The sequence below is a fragment of the Orycteropus afer genome, unplaced genomic scaffold (assembly GCF_000298275.1).
Source record: "Orycteropus afer afer isolate SDZICR_OR568_19922 unplaced genomic scaffold, OryAfe1.0 scaffold00309, whole genome shotgun sequence".
Lineage (NCBI taxonomy): Eukaryota > Metazoa > Chordata > Mammalia > Tubulidentata > Orycteropodidae > Orycteropus > Orycteropus afer.
This window is the reverse complement of record NW_006921896.1, coordinates 4095761-4097562: the sequence shown is the minus strand read 5'-3', so window position 1 is coordinate 4097562 and position 1802 is coordinate 4095761. Positions and strand designations below refer to the sequence as shown.

At 37.7% G+C, this 1802-nt stretch overlaps 1 protein-coding gene across 1 annotated transcript in view; it reads right to left on the bottom strand.

Moving 5' to 3' along the window:
- The window catches only part of LOC103206264 (estradiol 17-beta-dehydrogenase 11), a 137131-nt gene that overhangs the window by 31193 nt on the left and 104136 nt on the right, over window positions 1-1802 (bottom strand). The window contains 1 exon segment of the mRNA XM_007951707.2: window positions 784-891. Within this exon segment, the coding sequence (XP_007949898.2) occupies window positions 784-891 (108 nt within the window).

Below are 1802 nucleotides of genomic sequence, written 5' to 3'. Positions count from 1 at the left end.
ACACACACACACACACATATACATATATATATATATATACACATATACAAATATATATATATACATATTTAAAATCAAACTCACTGCCATCAAGTCGATTCTGACTCATAGTGACCCCCTTTGGGATTTCAAAGTGGTAAATCTTTATGGAAGTAGATTGTCCAGTCTTCCTTCCGTAGAGTGGCTGGTGGGTTTGAACCATCAGCCTTTTGTTTAGCAGTCAAATACTTTAGGTACTACACCACCAGAGCTCCTTCCTATTATATATAGCACTTCTCAATCGTACGTGGAAGAGGCAAACAATGCTTTATGGAAATGGACCCAGCTACTATAAAAGCCTGATAAAGAATAAGTTTATTCTAACTTTCTAACCCAACTCTTATAAATAGTTTCCTTCCCAATAGATTCACTGTTCATGTGAAAGAACTTGTCAGTGATTCTGCAAGTTATCATCCAAGGAGTACTTGCATCAGAACCAGACAGGCAAGCTAGAAGTGCTTGGATGCAAAACATGCAGATTCCTGAGCCCCACCCATGACCTCCTAGAAGAAAACTTCTGGGGGTGGAGCTCAAGAATGTATATTTTTAACAAGCTCCCTAAGAGACTCCGTAACACATAATTCTAGGCTCTAGCTGGATTTCCCAACAGTTGGCTGAATGACCTTGACCTTGGGCAAATCATAAACCTTCTCAGTTACCTCATCTGCAACATGAAAGGACTAGGTCATCTCTAAAATCCCTCCCAGCTAGCACGATATGATTCTAACCAAATATAAATTTTACCTTTTTAGCAGCACTATAAATATCTTCTCGGTTACTGCAGTCTACTACAAAGGCATGTGCTCTAGCACCCAGTCTCTTGCATTCTGCAGCTGTTTCCTCAACTCCAAGCTAGGAAAAGTAAAGTGGGCAAGAAAACAAGGTAAGTGACATTTGCATGTTATATCAGACAGCTAAAAATAATTAGAGATAATCCTGTTCTTATAACTTGATGAGTTGGGCAAGAATTTAACTGATCAAAACTTCATAGGCACTTTTCTCACAGTGCTTTGACTAGCTTCTTTAATCTGATCCTGAATACAAAGCAGGTTCCAGAAAATCTTAAAATACTAGTTTTACAAGTTTTATACATTTTGTGTACATTCCACATCAGGCTTTTTTTCAAATGATATTAAATTGTTTTCCCATGTCATGAAAAACTATTCATGGGCATCAACAGACTGGCTGCAAAATAAGTACTGAGTTAAGTTTATTCATTCATTCATTTCTTCAACATTTTAAAGCACAGGTTATGTGTAGGTCATAATCTTTGTGCTTAGAAGACATTACAGACACAAATATGAATGAGACAAAGTCTTGACCTCAATGATCTCACAGACTGGAGAAAGAAACATAAATCAAGTTTAATATTTAGGTTGGACCATATTAAATTTTTATTGTTGTAGGTAATAAAAGATTAAATATTTATAGTTTCATACAGTTCATCTCAATATATTATGGTAAGTGTAATAATAGAGTTATAAACAGATAGTTATGGGGACATAGAAGAACAGGAGAAAGGGGATTAAAAGGCCTAGGAATCTGGACAGAGGAGGAGTCAGCCGCAGGGACCCAGGTAAGGGTGGTACAAGAGGTTTCCAATAGAGAGACAAACTTGTCTGTGGGTTTGTCCTACTGTGGTGACGTGTTGAAGTGAGTTTTGAGGCTGAGCCACTGGTGTTTCAAACCCAGCGAGATGCACATGGTGCACAGGTATCATCCCAGCTTACAAACTGAAACAGACTAGGAAGAAGGAGGAGTTC